At 41.9% G+C, this 25,824-nt stretch overlaps 1 protein-coding gene across 1 annotated transcript in view; it reads right to left on the bottom strand.

Annotated features, from left to right (window-relative positions):
* Nucleotides 1-25,824, bottom strand: part of LOC139754270 (uncharacterized) — a 313,522-nt gene that overhangs the window by 17,784 nt on the left and 269,914 nt on the right. Inside the window, exon 7 of the mRNA XM_071671642.1 lies at nt 4,173-4,379. Coding sequence (XP_071527743.1) covers nt 4,173-4,379 — 207 coding nt within the window. The remainder of the gene's footprint in view (nt 1-4,172; nt 4,380-25,824) is intronic.

The raw sequence follows: 25,824 nt of genomic DNA, 5'->3' as shown, positions 1-25,824 counted from the left end.
AAGTAATGGGAAATACTACAAACAAAAACTAATTACAAATGTGTTGTCATTCAAAATATATGACAATTGATAGGTTTGTGATGGTTTTTGACAGCATTGGTGAAGATGTAAAAAGAAAAGGAAGACTGAACACAAGATCAACACCCTTACACACCATGAAACGACTGCTGCATCAATTACTAGTTCATCAAATTTGTGTCTGGTGTGACTGTCACATTTGAAAAAGATAATCTCCTAAACCTGAGTAATTCCAACGACATATCAAATTTTGGCAAGTCATTCCTCGAAGCCTGCTCTCTCATGGTAATTCAACTCTACTAAGACATATGGCAATCCTAAGTAGCATGCATGACAAGTGCACCAGTTACCTTCCAGGACCCAAGATAAAAGGTACTGAATGCACTCCTTTTAAAAATTTTCTCTTGTCCCTCTCGCACAACCCTACCCTCCATTATGCATAAATATTCACCAGCAAAGCTGTTTATAATGTCTATAAATGTTTATACAGTGTCTGCTGGTGTATTTTGTGACATTTCATCATTCAAATTCGTAACCATCTTTTGTGTAGAAAACAACTCAAGTCTCAATATAATGCCCCCTGTGCATCAGTTAAGCATCTCATGCCTCTGTAAAAGTAATGCATAATGTTGTAGTGTTGTTATATTTCAAGGTATTTATCCTCTTAAGATAACATATCATGTCTGTTCAACTCCATTAATATACCCCACTACATGTGTGCATATGGCCAGTGTCTAGTTACTGCTTTAGATAATGATGAACTTGATGATGCCTCAGCAGTGTCCATCAGTCACTGAGTATGGAACTGACAACCCTGAATCAGCGACTATATTCCCAAATCTGTTTTGTAAACTTCTGGTCGCTATGGTGTGCAGATACTGCAAGGCAGACGAGCAGCACCCTGCAATATGACTTCCCCTTGCTGCCTCTTCACCCCTGCTAAAGCCAAGTGGTGCACAGCAATTACGACATGCACAGCCATCTATTTCTCCACACCCCATCACTGCTAACCACCCTACCTCACCCTATGCAATTCCCTCAAGCATCTACCATAGCACTGAAAAGCATAATTGTTATAAAATATAATTCAATTACACTGGTATAATACTACAAAATCTGATGCTCTGTACATGCCTTCACCCTCTCAATCAATACCCTCCCATATAATTTACCAGGAATACTCAACAAACTTATACCTCTGTAATTTGAGCACTCACTCTTATCCCCTTTGCCTTTGTACAATGGCACTATGCACGCATTCCGCCAATCCTCAGGCACCTCACCATGAGTCATACATACATTAAATAACCTTACCAACCAGTCAACAATACAGTCACCCCCTTTTTTAATCAATTCCACTGCAATACCATCCAAACCTGCTGCCTTGCCGGCTTTCATCTTCCGCAAAGCTTTCACTAGCTCTTCTCTGTTTACCAAATCATTTTCCCTAACCCTCTCACTCTGCACACCACCTCGACCAAAACACCCTATATCTGCCACTCTATCATCAAAGAGCAGTGTGGTTTCAGAAGTGGTAGAGGATGTGTGGATCAGGTGTTTGCTTTGAAGAATGTATGTGAGAAATACTTAGAAAAGCAAATGGATTTGTATGTAGCATTTATGGATCTGGAGAAGGCATATGATAGAGTTGATAGAGATGCTCTGTGGAAGGTATTAAGAATATATGGTGTGGGAGGAAAGTTGTTAGAAGCAGTGAGAAGTTTTTATCGAGGATGTAAGGCATGTGTACGTGTAGGAAGAGAGGAAAGTGATTGGTTCTCAGTGAATGTAGGTTTGCGGCAGGGGTGTGTGATGTCTCCATGGTTGTTTAATTTGTTTATGGATGGGGTTGTTAGGGAGGTAAATGCAAGAGTTTTGGAAAGAGGGGCAAGTATGAAGTCTGTTGGGGATGAGAGAGCTTGGGAAGTGAGTCAGTTGTTGTTCGCTGATGACACAGCGCTGGTGGCTGATTCATGTGTGAAACTGCAGAAGCTGGTGACTGAGTTTGGTAAAGTGTGTGGAAGAAGAAAGTTAAGAGTAAATGTGAATAAGAGCAAGGTTATTAGGTACAGTAGGGTTGAGGGTCAAGTCAATTGGGAGGTGAGTTTGAATGGAGAAAAACTGGAGGAAGTGAAGTGTTTTAGATATCTGGGAGTGGATCTGGCAGCGGATGGAACCATGGAAGCGGAAGTGGATCATAGGGTGGGGGAGGGGGCGAAAATTCTGGGGGCCTTGAAGAATGTGTGGAAGTCGAGAACATTATCTCGGAAAGCAAAAATGGGTATGTTTGAAGGAATAGTGGTTCCAACAATGTTGTATGGTTGCGAGGCGTGGGCTATGGATAGAGTTGTGCGCAGGAGGATGGATGTGCTGGAAATGAGATGTTTGAGGACAATGTGTGGTGTGAGGTGGTTTGATCGAGTGAGTAACGTAAGGGTAAGAGAGATGTGTGGAAATAAAAAGAGCGTGGTTGAGAGAGCAGAAGAGGGTGTTTTGAAGTGGTTTGGGCACATGGAGAGGATGAGTGAGGAAAGATTGACCAAGAGGATATATGTGTCGGAGGTGGAGGGAACAAGGAGAAGAGGGAGACCAAATTGGAGGTGGAAAGATGGAGTGAAAAAGATTTTGTGTGATCGGGGCCTGAACATGCAGGAGGGTGAAAGGAGGGCAAGGAACAGAGTGAATTGGAGCGATGTGGTATACCGGGGCTGACGTGCTGTCAGTGGATTGAATCAAGGCATGTGAAGCGTCTGGGGTAAACCATGGAAAGCTGTGTAGGTATGTATATTTGCGTGTGTGGACGTATGTATATACATGTGTATGGGGGGGGGTTGGGCCATTTCTTTCGTCTGTTTCCTTGCGCTACCTCGCAAAAGCGGGAGACAGCGACAAAGTATAAAAAAAAAAAAAAAAAAAAAAAAATACTACAAAAATACTGTATATTTTGTTACACTTCAGTATGCTGTAATACATGTCAGTACAGTACATGGGGATGGAATTTTTTTTCTAAAATTGCCTTAGAGCTAAAATATACAGGGCAGTAAAATTTTAAAACCACCACATATAAAAGTAATGGCAAAACTGAAAACGGTGAAAAAGTTTTGAAACATTTCTCGTTTTTGTTTTCTTCAATTCATCAGCCTTAGTAATACTCGAACTCAGTCTCTGATTTCACGAATGTAAAGCTAAAACTTTGCTTTTTGTTATAAAATTTATTGTGTTTGTTTTTTTGCATGCAAAAAGCAGTTAGTTTTTATTGGAAACTAAAATGTATAACTTCACAGTCAAAAATATTTTTCATTTATTCCTTTCTGATTATACATGAAAGAGCAACCTATAATACACTGAATGTAGTTGATTTCACAAAAAACATTCATAGGTTACTGAAAGAGTTAATAAAGCTTATACGTGTTGTGATGTAAACTGCATCTGTATGATAACATGTTAAGAAAAATATGATATTCCATGAGAATTTCAGTACTTGACCCACCCACATCATGTAAGTGAATATGTTGCTAAGGAAAAAATACATATATAGAGTGTCATTAAAGAATTTTACAGCAAAATGATGGCCACTGTTAGAGAGATAATTCTACTAAAATAAATCATACATGAATTCAATGACCTAAAGCATATAATTGTGTGTTTTCCTAAAGAAAACCTTCTTTATGAATTTCTCATTACAAAAAACTATCTAGGAATAATACAAATGATAAGACCCTATCAACTGTGCCTCACCTCAGGATCATGATTGTGTGAATAGTATGTTGCCAGTATCAAGATAAGGTGAATAACAAATAAAATCTAATGTAACACTAATCAAACTGCAAAAACAACACAGTGTCACTGATTATTGTGAAAATGAGAGCAACTGGATAACAGTGCCATTAAAAACTCTGTGATTGTGTATGGTAAGAGTATTATATCCATGCTCTGACTACCATGAAATTTTTTACGTGCCAAGCAAAATCATTACATATTGATCCTTATGGAGTTCACAGTACTGATCGCTCAGTATTGTAATGGTCTTGAACTGGATAACTTTTTTCTCCTAGATATAGGACATTTCAGCCTGTGAAAAATATCAAAGTTTATCCTTAAACAAATTTGAAAAATAAGCTGCTTAAAGAAATATTCATAAAACATAAACTTACTTTTCAATTCCCCTAGTGAATATGAGAGAATACAAGAGAATAACACAGCCAGAACTAGTCTCTGAGGTGAAAGCTGTAAGATGCCGAGTTACAGCTTCAAGAAGGTCTTGCTGCTCAACAAACTCATGCAAGGTGAGATTCTCTGTCATCCCATCCTGGCTGTACCGACCAATACCATGCTCCGTGAAATGTGCAAAAGAACCAGGCCTGTGAAATCAAGAAAATTTATTAAGCCATACTTTCAACACTTTGAATGTATATATTTCTTATCAGAAGCCTAAACTCCATTCAGACATTGGCAGAAATACAAAATTTTCCACAATCATTTTAGTTAGCATAAATTTCTAATGGTTTTCAAGTCTATGACCCTGTAACAATTCTAAATACAAAATGACTGAAAAATAGCAATGCTGCAATTTTGCCTCCTGACTGCACTGTAAAAAAAAATTAACTGCATGACTGGCAGACTACTCAATTAAGGACAACATATGTACCAGACATATATATGTCCCAGTGTATAACAAGTGTAAAACACCCTCAAAAACTGAAATTTCCACACATGCATGTGCTCGCCCTATGGTAGAAAACTTTATGGATATGAAGTACAAGAATGAAGAAATCTTACATCATCTACCTGTGAAGTAACATGGGTAGCTGAATGGAAAATTGAAAGATAAGAGGAAAATGGTTTGAAAAAAAAAATATGAACAAGCAGTGTTTCAGAAATATGGAATCAGAAGACATAAGACTGGACTCCTGTGGTGCAGCGGTCAGTGTTACTGACCATGACGCATTCACGAGCCACCCATGGTTGAGCGCATAGGTGCGAAGCCTGGTTACATCAGTCTATAAACAGTCTGCCCAGCTGTTTATCCACCCCTAAGAGTTCAATAATAAAATGGGTACCTGGTTCAGGCTAGATACCTGGGAGTGAATTTGGCAGCAGATGGAACCATGGAAGTGGAGGTAAGTCACAGGGTGGGGGAGGGGTGAAGGTTCTGGGAGCGTTGAAGAATGTGTGGAAGGTGAGAACGTTATCTCAGAAAACGAAAATGGGTATGTTTGAAGGAGCAGTGGTTCCAACAATGTTATATGGTTGTGAGGCGTGGGCTATAGATAGGGTTGTACGAAGGAGGGTGGACGTGCTGAATATGAGATGTCTGAGGACAATATGTGGTGTGAGGTGGTTTGATCGAGTAAGTAATGAAAGGGTAAGAAAGATGTGTGGTAACAAAAAGAGTGTGGTTGAGAGAGCAGAAGAGGGTGTATTGAAATGGCTTGCTCACATGGAGAGAATGATTGAGGAAAGATTGACAAAGAGGATATACGTGTCAGAGGTGGAGGGAATGAGAAGTGGGAGACCAAATTGGAGGTGGAAGGAAGGAGTGAAAAAGATTTTGAGCGATTGGGGCCTGAACATGCCGGAGGGTGTAAGGCGTGCAAGGAATAGAGTGAATTGGAATGATGTAATATAACATTAGTGAGGTAGCACAAGGAAGCAGACGAAAGAAATGGCCCAACCCACCCACATACACATGTATATGCATACTCGTCCACACACGCACATATACATACCTATACATTTCAATGTATACATATATATTCATACACAGACATATACATGTATAGACATGTACACAATTCATACCTGCTGCCTTTATTCATTCCTGTCGCCACCCTGCCACACATGAAATGACAGCCCCCTCCCCTCACATGCACACGAGGTAGCGCAAGGAAAAGACAACAAAGGCCACATTCATTCGCACTCAGTCTCTAGCTGTCATGTATAAAGCACCAAAACCACAGCTCCCTTTCCACATCCAGGCCTCACAAAACATTCCATGGTTTACCCCAGACGCTTCACATGCCCTGGTTCAATCCATTGACAGCACGTCGAGCATGGCGACCCAAGTATACCAAATCGTTCCAATTCACTCTATTCCTTGCACGCCTTTCACCTTCCTGCATGTTCAAGCCCCGATCACTCAAAATCTTTTTCACTCCATCCTTTCACCTTCAATTTGGTCTCCCACTCCTCGTTCCCTCCACCTCTGACACATATATCCTCTTTGTCAATCTTCCCTCACTCATTCCCTCCATGTGACCAAACCATTTCAAAACACCCTCTTCTGCTCTCTCAACCACACTCTTTTTTATCACCACACATCTCTCTTACTCTTTCATTACTTACTCGATCAAACCACCTCACATCACATATTGTCCTCAAACATCTTATTTCCAGCACATCCACCCTCCTCCACACAACCCTATCTATAGTCCACGCCTCACAATCATATAACATTGTTGGAACCACTATTACTTCAAACATACCCATTTTTGCTTTCAGAGATAATGTTCTCGCCTTCCACACATTTTTCAATGCTCCCAGAACTTTTGCCCCCTCCCCTACACTGTGACTCACTACCGCTGCCATGGTTCCATCCACTGCCAAATCCACTCCCACATATCTCCATTCAAACTTACCTCCCAATTGACTTGTCCCTCAACCCAACTGTACCTAATAACCTTGCTCTTATTCACATTTACTCTCAGCTTTCTTCTTTCACACATTTTACCAAACTCAGTCACCAGCTTTTGCAGTTTCACACCCAAATCAGCCAACAGGGTTGTATCATCAGTGAACAACAACTGACTCACTACCCAAGCCCTCTCACCCACAACAGACTGCATACTTGCCTCTCTCTCCAAAACTCTTCCATCACACACCCCTGCCACAAACCGACATTCACTGAGAACTAATCACCTTCCTCTCTTCCTACTCGTACACATGCCTTACATCCTTGATAAAAACTTTTCACTGCTTCTGGCAACTTGCTTCCCACACCATTTGCTCTTCATACCTTCCACAGAGCATCTCTATCAACTCTATCATATGCCTTCTCCAGATCCATATATGCTACTTACAAATCCATCTGTTTTTCAAAGTATTTCTCACATACATTCTTCAAAGTGAACACCTGATCCACACATCCTCTACCACTTCTGAAACCACACTGTTCTTCCCCAATCTGATGCTCTGTACATGCCTTCACCCTCTCAGTCAATACCTTCCCATATAATTTCCCAGGAATACTCAAATAACTTATAACTCTGTAATTTGAGCACTCACCTTTATCCCCTTTGCCTTTGTACAATGGCACTATGCATGCATTCCGCCAATCCTCAAGCACTTCACCATGAGCCATACATACATCAAATATCCTCACCAACCAGTCAATAACACAGTCACCCCCTTTTTTAATAAATTCCACTGCAATACCATCCAAAACCCCTGCCATGCTGGCTTTCATCTTCTGCAAAGCTTTCACTACCTTCTCTTTGTTTACCAAATCATTCTCCCTGACCCTCCCACTTCGCGCACCACCTCAACCAAAACACCCTATATCTGCCAGTCTATCACCTAACACATTCAACAAACCATCAAAATAATCACTCCATCTCCTTCTCACATCACCACTACTTAATTATCACCTCTCCATTAGCCCCTTTTCACAAAAGGTCCAGTTGATGACTTTTTGTAATATTCATTTGATGTCTTGGATGATATTTATTTACCTATTTCAAAGTCTGTTATCATTGAACTGATGAAATTGTGCATAAAAGACTGTGTATCTTAATTTAATGGAGATTATTATGCTTAAAAAGATGGTATGGCAATGGGTAACCCCCTTTCACCTGTACTAAGTAATCTTTATATGGAATTTTTTGAAACAAAATTACTATAGGATATCTTACCTTCTAATACAATCTGGTCTAGGTATGTAGATGATATTCTTTGTGTTTGGCCAATAAATGAAAATTTACAAATATTTCTCCCCTTACTTAACAATCTAGTACCTTCCATCAAATTTACTGTAGAAAATGAAAATAACGGTATGTTACCATTTTTAGATTGTATAATCCATAGGCAAGGAAACAAGTTTAAGTTTAGCATATACAGAAAACCTACAAATGCATGCTCATACATCCATTATAACTCATCTCAACATGACAGAGTTAAATTATTATCTTTTCAATCAATGTTCCTTAGGGCATTACGTATTTGCAGTCCAGAGTATATTGATGATGAGTTTGAGAAGATATATTCTATTCAATCTAAGTTAAAGTACCCTAGATCTTTCATTGATAAATCCCTATATTCTATTCAATCTAAGTTAAAGTACCCTAGATCTTTCATTGATAAATCCCTTAAGTTAGCAAAGAAATCATTTTATAGAGTTGAGCCCAAACCTCCCATTGACACCAAGAATCTTTTAGTTCTCCCTTTTCATAATGATTTTACTTAACTTCCTATGTTGCTTATATCCTTTAATGTAAATGATGCCTTCAGCAACAATAATACTATCAAGAATATCTTAATGAGGAACTCACCATAAAATTCTCCTGGGTGCATCTATAAAGTGCCATGTACAAATTGTGATAAGTTTTACATTGGGCAGACAGGTAAGGATCTTTCTGTTAGACATAAGCAACACAAATATGGTATAAGAACGGGACAAGAATCGAATGCCTTGTTTAATCACGCTAAAAACTATGATCATTGTATTGACTGGAGTAATGACATCTCAGTTATAAACTCTAACTCTATTACCACAACAAATATCACTGAATCTTCCATTATTAAATACATAAAGAATTAAAACATTAACATTAGTGATGGTCTATACAAATTGGATAACTTTATCAGTGATAAAATTTGTAAACAATTAACCTTCCTGTCCCAATAAATCTATTATATTCTCATTGCCTATCTTGGATAATTGCATATTTACCGAATGGAATCCTAGCTACGTTTCTTCGTTGTATATCAACTGACTGTTATATTTCTCTCTTGAGTCTCCCCTGATGATGTGATTATTACATGAAAGTGTACTTGGGAACTTATCGTGTTTCATTTTCCCAGTGGACTCATTGGAATATATTATTCTTTGTCTCTCTCTTAAACGTTAGCATGGTACCACAAGGAAACAGACGAAAGAATGGCTCAACCCACCAACATACACATATATATATACATACACGTCCACACAAGCACATATGCATACCTATTTATTTCAACATACACACACACACACACACATATATACATATATATATATATATATATATATATTTTTTTTTTTTTTTTATACTTTGTCGCTGTCTCCCGCGTTTGCGAGGTAGCGCAAGGAAACAGACGAAAGAAATGGCCCAACCCCCCCCCCCCTACACATGTACATACACACATCCACATACGCAAATATACATACCTACACAGCTTTCCATGGTTTACCCCAGACGCTTCACATGCCTTGATTCAATCCACTGACAGCACGTCAACCCCTGTATACCACATCGCTCCAATTCACTCTATTCCTTGCCCTCCTTTCACCCTCCTGCATGTTCAGGCCCCGATCACACAAAATCTTTTTCACTCCATCTTTCCACCTCCAATTTGGTCTCCCTCTTCTCCTCGTTCCCTCCACCTCCGACACATATATCCTCTTGGTCAATCTTTCCTCTCTCATTCTCTCCATGTGCCCAAACCATTTCAAAACACCCTCTTCTGCTCTCTCAACCACGCTCTTTTTATTTCCACACATCTCTCTTACCCTTACGTTACTTACTCGATCAAACCACCTCACACCACACATTGTCCTCAAACATCTCATTTCCAGCACATCCATCCTCCTGCGCACAACTCTATCCATAGCCCACGCCTCGCAACCATACAGCATTGTTGGAACCACTATTCCTTCAAACATACCCATTTTTGCTTTCCGAGATAATGTTCTCGACTTCCACATATTTTTCAAGGCTCCCAAAATTTTCGCCCCCTCCCCCACCCTATGATCCACTTCCGCTTCCATGGTTCCATCCGCTGACAGATCCACTCCCAGATATCTAAAACACTTCACTTCCTCCAGTTTTTCTCCATTCAAACTCACCTCCCAATTGACTTGACCCTCAACCCTACTGTACCTAATAACCTTGCTCTTATTCACATTTACTCTTAACTTTCTTCTTCCACACACTTTACCAAACTCAGTCACCAGCTTCTGCAGTTTCTCACATGAATCAGCCACCAGCGCTGTATCATCAGCGAACAACAACTGACTCACTTCCCAAGGTCTCTCATCCCCAACAGACTTCATACTTGCCCCTCTTTCCAGGACTCTTGCATTTACCTCCCTAACAACCCCATCCATAAACAAATTAAACAACCATGGAGACATCACACACCCCTGCCGCAAACCTACATATATACATAATGAGTAATGTGGCAGTTGAGGGAATAATTGGTATACATGGGGTGTTCAGTGTTGTAAATGAAAATGGTGAAGAGCTTGTAGATTTATGTGCTGAAAAAGGACTGGTGATTGGGAATACCTGGTTTAAAAAGCGAGATATACATAAGTATACGTATGTAAGTAGGAGAGATGGCCAGAGAGCGTTATTGGATTACATGTTAATTGACATGCGCGTGAAAGAGAGACTTTTGGATGTTAATAAGCAGAGAGGTGCAACGGGAGGGATTTCTGATCAGTATCTTGTGGAGGCTAAGGTGAAGATTTGTACGGGTTTTCAGAAAGGAAGAGTGAATGTTGGGATGAAGAGGGTGGTGAGAATAAGTGAGCTTGGGAAGGAGACTTGTGTGAGGAAGTACCAGGAGAGACTGAGTACAGAATGGAAAAAGGTGAGAACAATGGAAGTAAGGGGAGTGGGGGAGGAATGGGATGTATTTAGGGAAGCAGTGATGGATTGCGCAAAAGATGCTTGTGGCATGAGAAGAGTGGGAGGTGGGTTGATTAAAAAGGGTAGTGAGTGGTGGGATGAAGAAGTAAGATTATTAGTGAAAGAGAAGAGAGAGGCATTTGGACAATTTTTGCAGGGAAAAAATGAAACTGAGTGGGAGATGTATAAAAGAAAGAGACAGGAGGTCAAGAGAAAGGTGCAAGAGGTGAAAAAGAGGGCAAATGAGAGTTGGGGTGAGAGAGTATCATTAAATTTTAGGGAGAATAAAAAGATGTTCTGGAAGGAGGTAAATAAAGTGCGTAAGACAAGGGAGCAAATGGGAACTTCAGTGAAGGGCGCAAATGGGGAGGTGATAACAAGTAGTGGTGATGTGAGAAGGAGATGGAGTGAGTATTTTGAAGGTTTGTTGAATGTGTTTGATGATAGAGTGGCAGATATAGGGTGTTTTGGTCGAGGTGGTGTGCAAAGTGAGAGGGTTAGGGAAAATGATTTGGTAAACAGAGAAGAGGTAGTAAAAGCTTTGCGGAAGATGAAAGTCGGCAAGGCAGCAGGTATGGATGGTATTGCAGTGGAATTTATTAAAAAAGGGGGTGACTGTATTATTGACTGGTTGGTAAGGTTATTTAATGTATGTATGACCAATGGTGAGGTGCCTGAGGATTGGGGGAATGCATGCATAGTGCCATTGTACAAAGGCAAAGGGGATAAGAGTGAGTGCTCAAATTAAAGAGGTATAAGTTTGTTGAGTATTCCTGGTAAATTATATGGGAGGGTATTGATTGAGATGGTGAAGGCATGTACAGAGCACCAGATTGGGGAAGAGCAGTGTGGTTTCAGAAGTGGTAGACGATGTGTGGATCAGGTGTTTGCTTTGAAGAATGCATGTGAGAAATACTTAGAAAAGCAAATGGATTTGTATGTAGCATTTATGGATCTGGAGAAGGCATATGATAGAGTTGATAGAGATGCACTGTGGAAGGTATTAAGAATATATGGTGTGGGAGGCAAGTTGTTAGAAGCAGAGAAAAGTTTTTATCGAGGTTGTAAGGCATGTGTACGTGTAGGAAGAGAGGAAAGTGATTGGTTCTCAGTAAATGTAGGTTTGCGGCATGGGTGTGTGATGTCTCCATGGTTGTTTAATTTGTTTATGGATGAGGTTGTTAGGGAGGTGAATGAAAGAGTTTTGGAAAGAGGGGCAAGTATGAAGTCTGTTGGGGATGAGAGAGCTTGGGAAGTGAGTCAGTTGTTGTTCGCTGATGATACAGCGCTGGTGGCTGATTCATGTGAGAAACTGCAGAAGCTGGTGACTGAGTTTGGTAAAGTATGTGAAAGAAGAAAGTTAAGAGTAAATGTGAATAAGACCAAGGTTATTAGGTACAGTAGGGTTGAGGGTCAAGTCAATTGGGAGGTAGGTTTGAATGGAGAATAACTAGAGGAAGTAAAGTGTTTTAGATATCTGGGAGTGGATCTGGCAGCGGATGGAACCATGGAAGCGGAAGTGGATCATAGGGTGGGGGAGGGGGCGAAAATCCTGGGAGCCTTGAGGAATGTGTGGAAGTCGAGAACATTATCTCGGAAAGCAAAAATGGGTATGTTTGAAGGAATAGGGGTTCCAACAATTTTGTATGGTTGCGAGGCGTGGGCTATGGATAGAGTTGTGCGCAGGAGGGTGGATGTGCTGGAAATGAGATGTTTGAGGACAATGTGTGGTGTGAGGTGGTTTGATCGAGTAAGTAACATAAGAGTAAGAGAGATGTGTGGAAATAAAAAGAGCGTGGTTGAGAGAGCAGAATAGGATGTTTTGAAATGGTTTGGGCACATGGAGAGAATGAGTGAGGAAAGATTGACCAAGAGGATATATGTGTCGGAGGTGGAGGGAACGAGGAGAAGTGGGAGACCAAATTGGAGGTGGAAAGATGGAGTGAAAAAGATTTTGTGTGATCGGGGCCTGAACATTCAGGAGAGTGAAAGGAGGGCAAGGAATAGAGTGAATTGGATCGATGTGGTATACCTGGGTTGACGTGCTGTCAGTGGATTGAATAAGGGCATGTGAAGTGTCTGGGGTAAACTATGGAAAGCTGAGTAGGTATGTATATTTGCGTGTGTGGACGTGTATGTATATACATATATATATATATATATATATATATATATATATATATATATTTGTTTATGGATGGGGTTGTTAGGGAGGTGAATGCAAGAGTTTTGTAAAGAGGGGCAAGTATGAAGTCTGTTGTGGATGAGAGAGCTTGGGAAGTGAGTCAGTTGTTGTTCGCTGATGATACAGCGCTGGTGGCTGATTCATGTGAGAAACTGCAGAAGCTGGTGACTGAGTTTGGTAAAGTGTGTTAAAGAAGAAAGTTAAGAGTAAATGTGAATAAGACCAAGGTTATTAGGTACAGTAGGGTTGAGGGTCAAGTCAATTGGGAGATAAGTTTGAATGGAGAAAAACTGGAGGAAGTAAAGTGTTTTAGACATCTGGGAGTGGATCTGGCAGCGGATGGAACCTTGGAAGCGGAAGTGGATCATAGGGTGGGGGAGGGGGCGAAAATCCTGGGAGCCTTGAAGAATGTGTGGAAGTCGAGTACATTATCTCGGAAAGCAAAAATGGGTATGTTTGAAGGAATAGGGGTTCCAACAATTTTGTATGGTTGCGAGGCATGGGCTATGGATAGAGTTGTGTGCAGGAGGGTGGATGTGCTGGAAATGAGATGTTTGAGGACAATGTGTGGTGCGAGGTGGTTTGATCGAGTAAGTAACGTAAGGGTAAGAGAGATGTGTGGAAATAAAAAGAGCGTGGTTGAGAGAGCAGAAGAGGGTGTTTTGAAATGGTATGGGCACAGGGAGAGAATGAGTGAGGAAAGATTGACCAAGAGGATATATGTGTTGGAGGTGGAGGGAACGAGGAGAAGTGGGAGACCAAAGTGGAGGTGGAAAGATGGAGTGAAAAAGATTTTGTGTGATCGGGGCCTGAACATGCAGGAGGGTGAAAGGAGGGCAAGGAATAGAGTGAATTGGATCGATGTGGTATACCGGGGTTGATGTGCTGTCAGTGGATTGAATAAGGGCATGTGAAGCGTCTGGGGTAAACTATGGAAAGTTGTGTAGGTATGTATATTTGCGTGTGTGGACATGTATGTATATACATGTGTATGGGGGTGGGTTGGGCCATTTCTTTCGCCTGTTTCCTTGCGCTACCTCGCAAACGTGAGAGACCGGCAAAAAAAAAAAAAAAAAAATATATATATATATATATATATATATATATTATCCCTGGGGATAGGGGAGAGAGAATACTTCCCACGTATTCCCTGCGTGTCGTAGAAGGCGACTAAAAGGGGAGGGAGTGGGGGGCTGGAAATCCTCCCCTCTCGTTTTTTTTTCTTTATTTTAATTTTCCAAAAGAAGGAACAGAGGGAGGCCAGGTGAGGATATTCCCTCAAAGGCCCAGTTCTCTGTTCTTAACGCTACCTCGCTAACGCGGGAAATGGCAAATAGTTTGAAAGAAAGAAAAGAAAATATATATATATATATATATATATATATATATATATATATATATATACACACACACACACACACATATATATATATATATTTGTTTATGGATGGGGTTGTTAGAGAGGTGAATGCAAGAGTTTTGGAAAGAGGGGCAAGTATGAAGTCTGTTGTGGATGAGAGAGCTTGGGAAGTGAGTCAGTTGTTGTTCGCTGATGATACAGCGCTGGTGGCTGAGTCTGGTAAAGTGTGTGAAAGAAGAAAGTTAAGAGTAAATGTGAATAAGACCAAGGTTATTAGGTACAGTAGGGTTGAGGGTCAAGTCAATTGGGAGGTAAGTTTGAATGGAGAAAAACTGGAGGAAGTGAAGTGTTTTAGATATCTGGGAGTGGATCTGGCAGCGGATGGAACCATGGAAGCGGAAGTGGATCATAGGGTGGGGGAGGGGGCGAAAATTCTGGGAGCCTTGAAGAATGTGTGGAAGTCGAGAACATTATCTCGGAAAGCAAAAATGGCTATGTTTGAAGGAATAGTGGTTCCAACAATGTTGTACGGTTGCGAGGCGTGGGCTATGGATAGAGTTGTGCGCAGGAGGGTGGATGTGCTGGAAATGAGATGTTTGAGGACAATGTGTGGTGTGAGGTGGTTTCATCGAGTAAGTAACATAAGGGTAAGAGAGATGTGTGGAAATGAAAAGAGCGTGGTTGAGAGAGCAGAAGAGGGTGTTTTGAAATGGTTTGGGCACATGGAGAGAATGAGTGAGGAAAGATTGACCAAGAGGATATATGTGTCGGAGGTGGAGGGAACGAGGAGAAGTGGGAGACCAAATTGGAGGTGGAAAGATGGAGTGAAAAAGATTTTGTGTGATCAGGGCCTGAACATGCAGGAGGGTGAAAGGAGGGCAAGGAATAGAGTGAATTGGATTGATGTGGTACACCGGGGTTGACGTGCTGTCAGTGGATTGAATCAGGGCATGTGGAGCATCTGGGGTAAACCATGGAAAGATGTGTAGGTATCTATATATGTGTGTGTGGACGAGTATGTATGTACATGTGTATGGGGGTGGGTTGGGCCATTTCTTTCGTCTGTTTCCTTGCGCTACCTCGCAAACGCGGGAGACAGCGACAAAAGAAAAAAAATATATATATATATATATATATTTTTTTTTTTATTATTCTTTGTCGCTGTCTCCCGCGTTTGCGAGGTAGCGCAAGGAAACAGACGAAAGAAATGGCCCAACCCCCCCATACACATGTATATATATACGTCCACACACGCAAATATACATACCTACACAGCTTTCCATGGTTTACCCCAGACGCTTCACATGCCTTGATTCAATCCACTGACAGCACGTTAACCCCGGTATACCACATCGCTCCAGTTCACTCTATTCCTTGCCCTCCTTTCACCCTCCTGCATGTTCAGGCCCCGATCACACAAAATCTTTTTCACTCCATCTTTCCACCTCCAATTTGGTCTCCCTCTTCTCCTCGTTCCCTCCACCTCCGACACATATATCCTCTTGGTCAATCTTTCCTCACTCATTCTCTCCATGTGCCCAAACCACTTTAAAACACCCTCTTCTGCTCTCTCAACCACGCTCTTTTTATTTCCACACATCCCTCTTACCCTTACGTTACTCACTTGATCAAACCACCTCACACCACACATTGTCCTCAAACATCTCATTTCCAGCACATCCATCCTCCTACGCACAACTCTATCCATAGCCCACGCCTCGCAACCATACAACATTGTTGGAACCACTATTCCTTCAAACATACCCATTTTTGCTTTCCGAGATAATGTTCTCGACTTCCACACATTCTTCAAGGCCCCCAGAATTTTCGCCCCCTCCCCCACCCTATGATCCACTTCCGCTTCCATGGTTCCATCCGCTGCCAGATCCACTCCCAGATATATAAAACACTTCACTTCCTCCAGTTTTTCTCCATTCAAACTCACCTCCCAATTGACTTGACCCTCAACCCTACTGTACCTAATAACCTTGCTCTTATTCACATTTACTCTTAACTTTCTTCTTCCACACACTTTACCAAACTCAGTCACCAGCTTCTGCAGTTTCTCACATGAATCAGCCACCAGCGCTGTATCATCAGCGAACAACAACTGACTCACTTCCCAAGCTCTCTCATCCCCAACAGACTTCATACTTGCCCCTCTTTCCAAAACTCTTGCATTTACCTCCCTAACAACCCCATCCATAAACAAATTAAACAACCATGGAGACATCACACACCCCTGCCGCAAACCTACATTCACTGAGAACCAATCACTTTCCTCTCTTCCTACACGTACACATGCCTTACATCCTCGATAAAAACTTTTCACTGCTTCTAACAACTTTCCTCCCACACCATATATTCTTAATACCTTCCACAGAGCATCTCTATCAACTCTATCATATGCCTTCTCCAGATCCATAAATGCTACATACAAATCCATTTGCTTTTCTAAGTATTTCTCACATACATTCTTCAAAGCAAACACCTGATCCACACATCCTCTACCACTTCTGAAACCACACTGCTCTTCCCCAATCTGATGCTCTGTACATGCCTTCACCCTCTCAATCAATACCCTCCCATATAATTTACCAGGAATACTCAACAAACTTATACCTCTGTAATTTGAGCACTCACTCTTATCCCCTTTGCCTTTGTACAATGGCACTATGCACGCATTCCGCCAATCCTCAGGCACCTCACCATGAGTCATACATACATTAAATAACCTTACCAACCAGTCAACAATACAGTCACCCCCTTTTTTAATAAATTCCACTGCAATACCATCCATACCTGCTGCTTTGCCGGCTTTCATCTTCCGCAAAGCTTTCACTACCTCTTCTCTCTTTACCAAATCATTTTCCCTAACCCTCTCACTTTGCACACCACCTCGGCCAAAACACCCTATATCTGCCACTCTATCATCAAACACATTCAACAAACCTTCAAAATACTCACTCCATCTCCTTTTCACATCACCACTACTTGTTATCACCTCCCCATTAGCGCCCTTCACTGAAGTTCCCATTTGCTCCCTTGTCTTACGCACTTTATTTACCTCCTTCCAGAACATCTTTTTATTCTCCCTAAAATTTAATGATACTCTCTCACCCCAACTCTCATTTGCCCTTTTTTTCACCTCTTGCACCTTTCTCTTGACCTCCTGTCTCTTTCTTTTATACATCTCCCACTCAATTGCATTTTTTCCCTGCAAAAATCGTCCAAATGCCTCTCTCTTCTCTTTCACTAATACTCTTACTTCTTCATCCCACCACTCACTACCCTTTCTAATCAACCCACCTCCCACTCTTCTCATGCCACAAGCATCTTTTGTGCAATCCATCACTGATTCCCTAAATACATCCCATTCCTCGCCCACTCCCCTTACTTCCATTGTTCTTACCTTTTTCCATTCTGTACTCAGTCTCTCCTGGTACTTCCTCACACAGGTCTCCTTCCCAAGCTCACTTACTCTCACCACCCTCTTCACCCCAACATTCACTCTTCTTTTCTGAAAACCCATACAAATCTTCACCTTAGCCTCCACAAGATAATGATCAGACATCCCTCCAGTTGCACCTCTCAGCACATTAACATCCAAAAGTCTCTCTTTCGCACGCCTGTCAATTAACACGTAATCCAATAACGCTCTCTGGCCATCTCTCCTACTTACATAAGTATACTTATGTATATCTCGCTTTTTAAAAAGGGCAAATGAGAGTTGGGGTGAGAGACTATCAGTAAATTTTAGGGAGAATAAAAAGATGTTCTGGAAGGAGGTAAATAAAGTGCGTAAGACAAGGGAGCAAATGGGAACTTCAGTGAAGGGCGTAAATGGGGAGGTGATAACAAGTAGTGGTGATGTGAGAAGGAGATGGAATGAGTATTTTGAAGGTTTGTTGAATGTGTCTGATGACAGAGTGGCAGATATAGGGTGTTTTGGTCGAGGTGGTGTGCAAAGTGAGAGGGTTAGGGAAAATGATTTGGTAAACAGAGAAGAGGTAGTAAAAGCTTTGCGGAAGATGAAAGCCGGCAAGGCAGCAGGATTGGATGGTATTGCAGTGGAATTTATTAAAAAAGGGGGTGACTGTATTGTTGATTGGTTGGTAAGGTTATTTAATGTATGTATGACTCATGGTGAGGTGCCTGAGGATTGGCGGAATGCGTGCATAGTGCCATTGTACAAAGGCAAGGGGGATAAGAGTGAGTGCTCAAATTACAGAGGTATAAGTTTGTTGAGTATTCCTGGTAAATTATATGGGAGGGTATTGATTGAGAGGGTGAAGGCATGTACAGAGCATCAGATTGGGGAAGAGCAGTGCGGTTTCAGAAGTGGTAGAGGATGTGTGGATCAGGTGTTTGCTTTGAAGAATGTATGTGAGAAATACTTAGAAAAGCAAATGGATTTGTATGTAGCATTTATGGATCTAGAGAAGGCATATGATAGAGTTGATAGAGATGCTCTGTGGAAGGTATTAAGAATATATGGTGTGGGAGGAAAGTTGTTAGAAGCAGTGAAAAGTTTTTATCGAGGATGTAAGGCATGTGTACGTGTAGGAAGAGAGGAAAGTGATTGGTTCTCAGTGAATGTAGGTTTGCGGCAGGGGTGTGTGATGTCTCCATGGTTGTTTAATTTGTTTATGGATGGGGTTGTTAGGGAGGTAAATGCAAGAGTTTTGGAAAGAGGGGCAAGTATGAAGTCTGTTGGGGATGAGAGAGCTTGGGAAGTGAGTCAGTTGTTGTTCGCTGATGATACAGCGCTGGTGGCTGATTCATGTGAGAAACTGCAGAAGCTGGTGACTGAGTTTGGTAAAGTGTGTGGAAGAAGAAAGTTAAGAGTAAATGTGAATAAGAGCAAGGTTATTAGGTACAGTAGGGTTGAGGGTCAAGTCAATTGGGAGGTGAGTTTGAATGGAGAAAAACTGGAGGAAGTGAAGTGTTTTAGATATCTGGGAGTGGATCTGTCAGCGGATGGAACCATGGAAGCGGAAGTGGATCATAGGGTGGGGGAGGGGCGAAAATTTTGGGAGCCTTGAAAAATGTGTGGAAGTCGAGAACATTATCTCGGAAAGCAAAAATGGGTATGTTTGAAGGAATAGTGGTTCCAACAATGCTGTATGGTTGCGAGGCGTGGGCTATGGATAGAGTTGTGCGCAGGAGGATGGATGTGCTGGAAATGAGATGTTTGAGGACAATGTGTGGTGTGAGGTGGTTTGATCGAGTAAGTAACGTAAGGGTAAGAGAGATGTGTGGAAATAAAAAGAGCGTGGTTGAGAGAGCAGAAGAGGGTGTTTTGAAATGGTTTGGGCACATGGAGAGAATGAGTGAGGAAAGATTGACCAAGAGGATATATGTGTCGGAGGTGGAGGGAACGAGGAGAAGAGGGAGACCAAATTGGAGGTGGAAAGATGGAGTGAAAAAGATTTTGTGTGATCAGGGCCTGAACATGCAGGAGGGTGAAAGGAGGGCAAGGAATAGAGTGAATTGGAGCGATGTGGTATACAGGGGTTGACGTGCTGTCAGTGGATTGAATCAAGGCATGTGAAGCGTCTGGGGTAAACCATGGAAAGCTGTGTAGGTATGTATATTTGCGTGTGTGGATGTGTGTATGTACATGTGTATGGGGGGGGGGGTTGGGCCATTTCTTTCGTCTGTTTCCTTGCGCTACCTCGCAAACGCGGGAGACAGTGACAAAGTATAAAAAAAAAAAAAAAAAAAAAAAAAAAATTATTTATCTATCTATCTTGCTTTGTCGCTGTCTCATGTGTTTGCGAGGTAGCGCAAGGAAACAGACGAAAGAAATGGCCCAACCCACCCACATACACATGTATATACATACACGTCCACACACGCAAATATACATACCCATACATCTCAATGTACACATATATATACACACAGAGACACATACATATATACACATGCACGCAATTCACACTGTCTGCCTTTATTCATTCCCATCGCCACATCACCACACATGGAAGAACATCCCCCTCCCCCCTCATGTGTGCGAGGTAGCGCTAGGAAAAGACAACAAAGGCACCATTCGTTCACACTCAGTCTCTAGCTGTCATGCAATTATGCCCGAAACCACAGATCCCTTTCCACATCCAGGCCCCACACAACTTTCCATGGTTTACCCCAGACGCTTCACATGCCCTGATTCAATCCATTGACAGCACCTCGACCCTGGCATACCACATCGATCCAATTCACTCTATTCCTTGCACGCCTTTCAACCTCCTGCATGTTCAGGCCCCGATCACTCAAAATCTTTTTCACTCCATCTTTCCGCCTCCAATTTGGTCTCCCACTTCTCCTCGTTCCCTCCACCTCCGACGCATATATCCTCTTGGTCAATCTTTCCTCACTCATTCTCTCCATGTGCCCAAACCATTTCAAAACACCCTCTTCTGCTCTCTCAACCATACTCTTTTTATTTCCACACATCTCTCTTACCCTTACATTACTTACTCAATCAAACCACCTCACACCACACATTGTCCTCAAACATCTCATTTCCAGCACATCCGCCCTCCTGCGCACAACTCTATCCATAGCCCACGCCTCGTAACCATACAACATTGTTGGAACCACTATTCCTCCAAACATACCCATTTTTGCTTTCCGAGATAATGTTCTCGACTTCCACACATTCTTCAAGGCTCCCAGTATTTTCGCCCCCTCCCCCACCCTATGATTCACTTCTGCCTCCATGGTTCCATCCGCTGCCAGATCCACTCCCAGATATCTAAAACTTTACTTCCTCCAGTTTTTCTCCATTCAAACTTACCTCCCAATTGACTTGACCTTCAACCTGATTGTACCTAATACCTTGCTCTTATTCACATTTACTCTTAACTTTCTTCTTTCACACACTTTACCAAACTCAGTCACCAGCTTCTGCAGTTTCTCACATGAATCAGCCACCAGCGCTGCATCATCAGCAAACAACAACTGACTCACTTCCCAAGCTCTCTCATCCCCAACAGACTTCATACTTGCCCCTCTTTCCAAAACTCTTGCATTCACCTCCCTAACAACCCCATCCATAAACAAATTAAACAACCATGGAGACATCACACACCCCTGCTGCAAACCTACATTCACTGAGAACGAATCACTTTCCTCTCTTCCTACATGTACACATGCCTTACATCCTCGATAAAAACTTTTCACTGCTTCTAACAACTTACCTCCCACGCCATATAATCTTAATACCTTCCACAGTGCATCTCTATCAACTCTATCATATGCCTTCTCCAGATCCATAAATGCTACATACAAATCCATTTGCTTTTCTAAGTATTTCTCACATACATTCTTCAAAGCAAACACCTGATCCACACATCCTCTACCACTTCTGAAACCAAACTGCTCTTCCCCAATCTGATGCTCTGTACATGCCTTCACCCTCTCAATCAATACCCTCCCATATATTTTCCCAGGAATACTCAACAAACTTATACCTCTGTAATTTGAGCACTCACTCTTATCCCCTTTGCCTTTGTACAATGGCACTATGCTCTGTGGAAGGTATTAAGAATATATGGTGTGGAAGGTAAGTTGTTAGAGGCAGTGAAAAGTTTTTATTGAGGATGTAAGGCATGTGTACATGTAGGAAGAGAGGAAAGTGATTGGTTCTCAGTGAATGTTGGTTTGCGGCAGGGGTGTGGGATGTCTCCATGGTTATCTAATTTGTTTATGGATGGGGTTGTTAGGGAGGTGAATGGAAGAGTTTTGGAGAGAGGGGCAAGTATGCAGTCTGTTGTGGATGAGAGAGCTTGGGAAGTGAGTCAGTTGTTGTTCGCTGATCATACAGCACTGGTAGTTGATTCAGGTGAGAAACTGCAGAAGCTGGTGACTGTGTTTGGTAAAGTGTGTGAAAGAAGAAAGCTGAGAGTAAATGTGGATAAAAGCAAGTTTATTAGGCACAGTAGGGTTGAGGGACAAGTCAATTGGGAGGTAAGTTTGAATGGAGAAAAATTGGAGGAAGTGAAGTGTTTTACATATCTGGGAGTGGATTTGGCAGCAGATGGAACCATGGAAGCAGAAGTCAATCACAGGGTGGGGGAGTGGGAGAAAGTTCAGGGAGCATTGAAAAATGTGTGGAAGTCGAGAACATTATCTTGGAAAGCAAAAATGGGTATGTTTGAAGGAATAGTGGTTCCAACGATGTTGTATGGTTGCGAGGCGTAGGCTATAGATAGAGTTGTGCGGACGAGGGTGGATGTCTTGGAAATGAGATGTTTGAAAACAACATGTGGTGTGAGGTGGTTTGATCGAGTAAGTAATAATAGGGTAAGGGAGATTATATTTTTTTTTTATTTTGCTTTGTCGCTGTCTCCCGCGTTTGCGAGGTAGCGCAAGGAAACAGACGAAAGAAATAGCCCAACCCACCCCCATACACATGTATATACATACACGTCCACACACGCAAATATACATACCTATACATCTCAATGTACACATATATATACACACAGAGACACATACATATATACACATGCACACAATTCACAATGTCTGCCTTTATTCATTCCCATCGCCACCTCGCCACACATGGAATACCATCCCCCTCCCCCATCATGTGTGCAAGGTAGCGCTAGGAAAAGACAACAAAGGCCACATTCGTTCACACTCAGTCTCTAGCTGTCATGCAATAATGCCCGAAACCACAGCTCCCTTTCCACATCCAGGCCCCACAAAACTTTCCATGGTTTACCCCAGACGCTTCACATGCCCTGGTTCAATCCATTGACAGCACGTCAACCCCGGTATACCACATCGTTCCAATTCACTCTATTCCTTGCACGCCTTTCACCCTCCTGCATCTTCAGGCCCCGATCACTCAAAATCTTTTTCACTCCATCTTTCCACCTCCAATTTGGTCTCCCACTTCTTCTTGTTCCCTCCACCTCCGACACATATATCCTCTTTGTCAATCTTTCCTAACTCATTCTCTCCATGTGACCAAACCATTTCAAAACACCCTCTTCTGCTCTCTCAACCACACTCTTTTTATTTCCACACATCTCTCTTACCCTTACATTACTTACTCGATCAAACCAACTCACACCACACATTGTCCTCAAACATCTCATTTCCAGCACATCCACCCTCCTGCGCACAACTCTATCCATAGCCCATGCCTCGTAACCATACAACATTGTTGGAACCACTATTCCTTCAAACATACCCATTTTTGCTTTCCGAGATAATGTTCTCGACTTCCACACATTCTTCAAGGCTCCCAGGATTTTCGCCCCCTCCCCCACCCTATGATTCACTTCTGCTTCCATGGTTCCATCCGCTGCCAGATCCACTCCCAGATATATAAAACACTTTACTTCCTCCGGTTTTTCTCCTTTCAAACTTACCTCCCAGTTGATTTGACCCTCAACCCTACTGTACCTAATAACCTTGCTCTTATTCACATTTACTCTTAACTTTCTTCTTTCACACACTTTACCAAACTCAGTCACCAGCTTCTGCAGTTTCTCACAAGAATCAGCCACCAGCGCTGTATCATCAGCGAACAACGACTGACTCACTTCCCAAGCTCTCTCATCCCCAACAGACTTCATACTTGCACCTCTTTCCAAAACTCTTGCATTCACCTCCCTAACAACCCCATCTATAAACAAATTAAACAACCATGGAGACATCACACACCCCTGCCGCAAACCTACATTCATATATATATATATATATATATACAAACATATATATATATATACATTGAAATGTATAAGTATGTCTATGTGCGTGTGCAGAAGTGTATGTATATATGTATATATGGTGACTGAGTTTGGTAAAGTGTGTGAAAGAAGAAAGTTAAGAGTAAATGTGAATAAGAGCAAGGTTATTAGGTACAGGAGGGTTGAGGGTCAAGTCAATTGGGAGGGAAGTTTGAATGGAGAAAAACTGGAGGAAGTAAAGTGTTTTAGATATCTGGGAGTGGATTTGGCAGCGGATGGATGTATATTCATGTGTATGAGAGTTGGGGTGAGAGAGTATCATTGAATCTTTGGGGAGTATAAAAAGATGTTTTGGAAGGAGGTAAATAAAGTGCATAGGGCATGAGAAGAAATGGGAACATCGGTGAAGGGGGATAATGGGAAGATAATAACAGGTAATTGTGAAGTGAAAAATAGATGGAGTGAGTATTCTGAAGGTTTGTTGAATGTGTTTGATGATAGAGTGGCAGATTTAATGTGTTTTTTTGAGTCCATGTGGTGTGCGAAGTGAGAGTGTCAGGGAGACTGGTTTGATAAACAGAGCAGAGGTAGCGAAAGCTTTGCAGAAGATGAAAGCTGGCAAGGTGGCGGGTTTGGATGGTATTGCAGTGAAATTTATTAAAAAAGGGGGTGACTGTGTTGTTGAGCGGTTGGTAAGGATATTCAATGTATGTATGGTTCAGGGTGAGATGCCTGAGGATTGGCAGAATGCTTGCATCGTGCCATTGTACAAAGGCAAATGCGATAAGAGTGAATGCTCAAATTACAGAGGTATAAGTTTGTTGAGTATTTCTGGGAAATTATATGGGAGGGTATTGATTGAGAGGGTGAAGACATGTACAGAGCATCAGAGATTGGGGAGGAGCAGTGTGGTTTCAGAAGTGGAAGCGGATGTGTGGATCAGGAATTTGCTATGAAGAATGTGAGAAATACTTAGAAAAGCAAATGGATTTGTATGTAGCATTTATCGGTCTGGAGAGAGCATATGAGAGAGTTGATAGAGATGCTCTGAGGATTATAATGCAATTAAGAATACATGGTGTGAGAGGTAAGATGTTAGAAGCAGTGAAAAGTTTTCATCGAGGATGTAAGGCATGTGTACGTGTAGGAAGAGAGGAAAGTGACTGGTTCTCAGTGAATGTTGGTTTGCGGCAGGGGTGTGTGATGTCTCCATAGTTGTTTAATTTGTTTATGGATGGGGTTGATAGGGAGGTGAATGCAAGAATTTTAGAAAGAGGGGCAAGTAAGCAGTCTGTTATGGATGAGAGAGCTTGGGAAGCGAGTCAGTTGTTCACTGATGATATAGCACTGGTGGCTGATTCAGGTGAGAAACTGCAGAAGCTGGTGACTGAGTTTGGTAAAGTGTGTGAAAGAAGAAAGCTGAGAGTAAATGTGAATAAGAGCAAGGTTATTAGGTACAGTAGGATTGAGGGACAAGTCAATTGGGAGGTGAGTTTGGATGGAGAAAAACTGGAGGAAGTGAAGTGTTTTAGATATCTGGGAGTGGATCTGGCAGCGGATGGAACCATGGAAGCGGAAGTGAATCACAGGGTGGGGGAGGGGGCAAAAGTTCTAGGAGCGTTGAAAAATGTGTGAAAGTTGAGAACGTTATCTTGGAAAGCA

The sequence above is a fragment of the Panulirus ornatus genome, chromosome 16 (assembly GCF_036320965.1).
Source record: "Panulirus ornatus isolate Po-2019 chromosome 16, ASM3632096v1, whole genome shotgun sequence".
Lineage (NCBI taxonomy): Eukaryota > Metazoa > Arthropoda > Malacostraca > Decapoda > Palinuridae > Panulirus > Panulirus ornatus.
This window is presented reverse-complemented; position numbering and strand designations above follow the sequence as displayed.